The following is a 1,250-nucleotide window of genomic DNA, read 5'->3' as shown; positions in this document are numbered from 1 at the left end:
CAGTGCGTCACGCCGGCGGAGGGACGGTGGGCTGCGGCCGAGCGACCGGCGACGAGGCGCGCGTCCCGGGCTCGGCGACGACCGGCGCCTCATTCATTCGCGCTCCGCCTTCGGGCCCTCGCGGCGCGGCTGAGGTGAGTGCGCGTGGCGCGCCGTGGCGTGGCGTGGCGGACGAGGCCGAGCAGCTGTCGGCCCGCGGGGTCTCCGGGTGGCGGCGACCCCAGGTGCGCCGGCCTCCATTTTGTGCGAGGGAATGCCGCGCTCGCTCGCTCGCTCGCTCAGTCGCCTGCCTTCCCGGGGTCGCGGCGGTGGTGGCGGCGGCTCCCGGGCCGCTCCCTCCCGCCTTCCCACCTGGAGCCCGGGCCGCTCTCGGGATAGCGGGACCCGGGCGGGGTGGGGGCGGGGGCGCGAGCTCCGGGGCGCCGCGCAGGTGGCTCCCTCCCGGCCCGCAGCCCCGGGACTAGGAGGGACTGTATGGCGTCTCGGCCCCCCTAGAATCCGGGTCATTGTGGTTCTGGGCCAGGGTTCGCCGCCGTCCATCATGCAGGTCTTGGAGAGGCCTGTGCCGGCGGAGATGGCGAGGATGGAGCCTCGAGTCCGGGGTGGTGTGTGGCTCGGGGATCTGGATCGCGTTTACTACGATCATGGTGCTTGGGAAAGAATGATGAAACGCGTTCCTTCTCTTCTGGAAATTTACGCGGGTTTCTTATCAAAAGTAGATCTTAAGGTAACCACCTGATGCAGGTTCCCTCTTCCCCCTCCAGGCCGTCCTTTCCAAACCTAAATTAGAACGCTGTGAGGATTTTTGTAGGGGATTGGGAGAGGAGGACCGCGTAGCTAAAAGATCACCTTAGAGGAAGAGTTTTAATGTAATTCATAATTATTAATTTCTCGTTTGCCAAGATTCTTGAGCATATAGTAATTCCTTGTTTCAATTTGGTTTGCAAATGGGCTTCTTGAATGAGTTATACCCTTGCCTTTTACCGTTGCATCACAACAGGGATTAACATCTGGAGCTCTGGTTGTTGCATATACATGTGAGCCCTGGAGAGAATTCTTCTAATGGACCTGGGTTTGGTGTGCTGTAATTTTTTTAAAAGCACATAATAGGGTGTATAGGTGTTCGTTTCAAACCATATCTTGCTGTATGAAGTATTGACAAGGAGACTTTTTTTTTTGTTTTGTTTTGTTTTTTGTTTTTCGAGACAGGGTTTCTCTGTGGTTTTGGAGCCTGTCCTGGAACTAGCTCT

General features: G+C 58.1%; 1 protein-coding gene across 3 annotated transcripts in view; it reads left to right on the top strand.

Annotated features, from left to right (window-relative positions):
* The first annotated feature begins 10 nt into the window (after positions 1-10).
* Fam169a (family with sequence similarity 169 member A) overlaps positions 11-1,250 on the top strand; it is a 66,749-nt gene continuing 65,509 nt past the window's right edge. The window contains exon 1 of one of the 3 annotated variants that reach the window (XM_005356450.2): positions 11-134. Coding sequence is in view for 2 of the 3 variants with exons in the window: in XM_026783732.1 (XP_026639533.1) it covers positions 254-727 (474 nt within the window). In the remaining variant the exon portion in view is untranslated. Of the gene's footprint in view, positions 135-160; positions 728-1,250 lie in introns of those variants that run through there. The other 2 variants (XM_026783732.1, XM_026783731.1) reach the window with 2 other exon arrangements.

Source organism: Microtus ochrogaster, chromosome 19, assembly GCF_000317375.1.
Source record: "Microtus ochrogaster isolate Prairie Vole_2 chromosome 19, MicOch1.0, whole genome shotgun sequence".
NCBI lineage: Eukaryota > Metazoa > Chordata > Mammalia > Rodentia > Cricetidae > Microtus > Microtus ochrogaster.
This window is presented reverse-complemented; position numbering and strand designations above follow the sequence as displayed.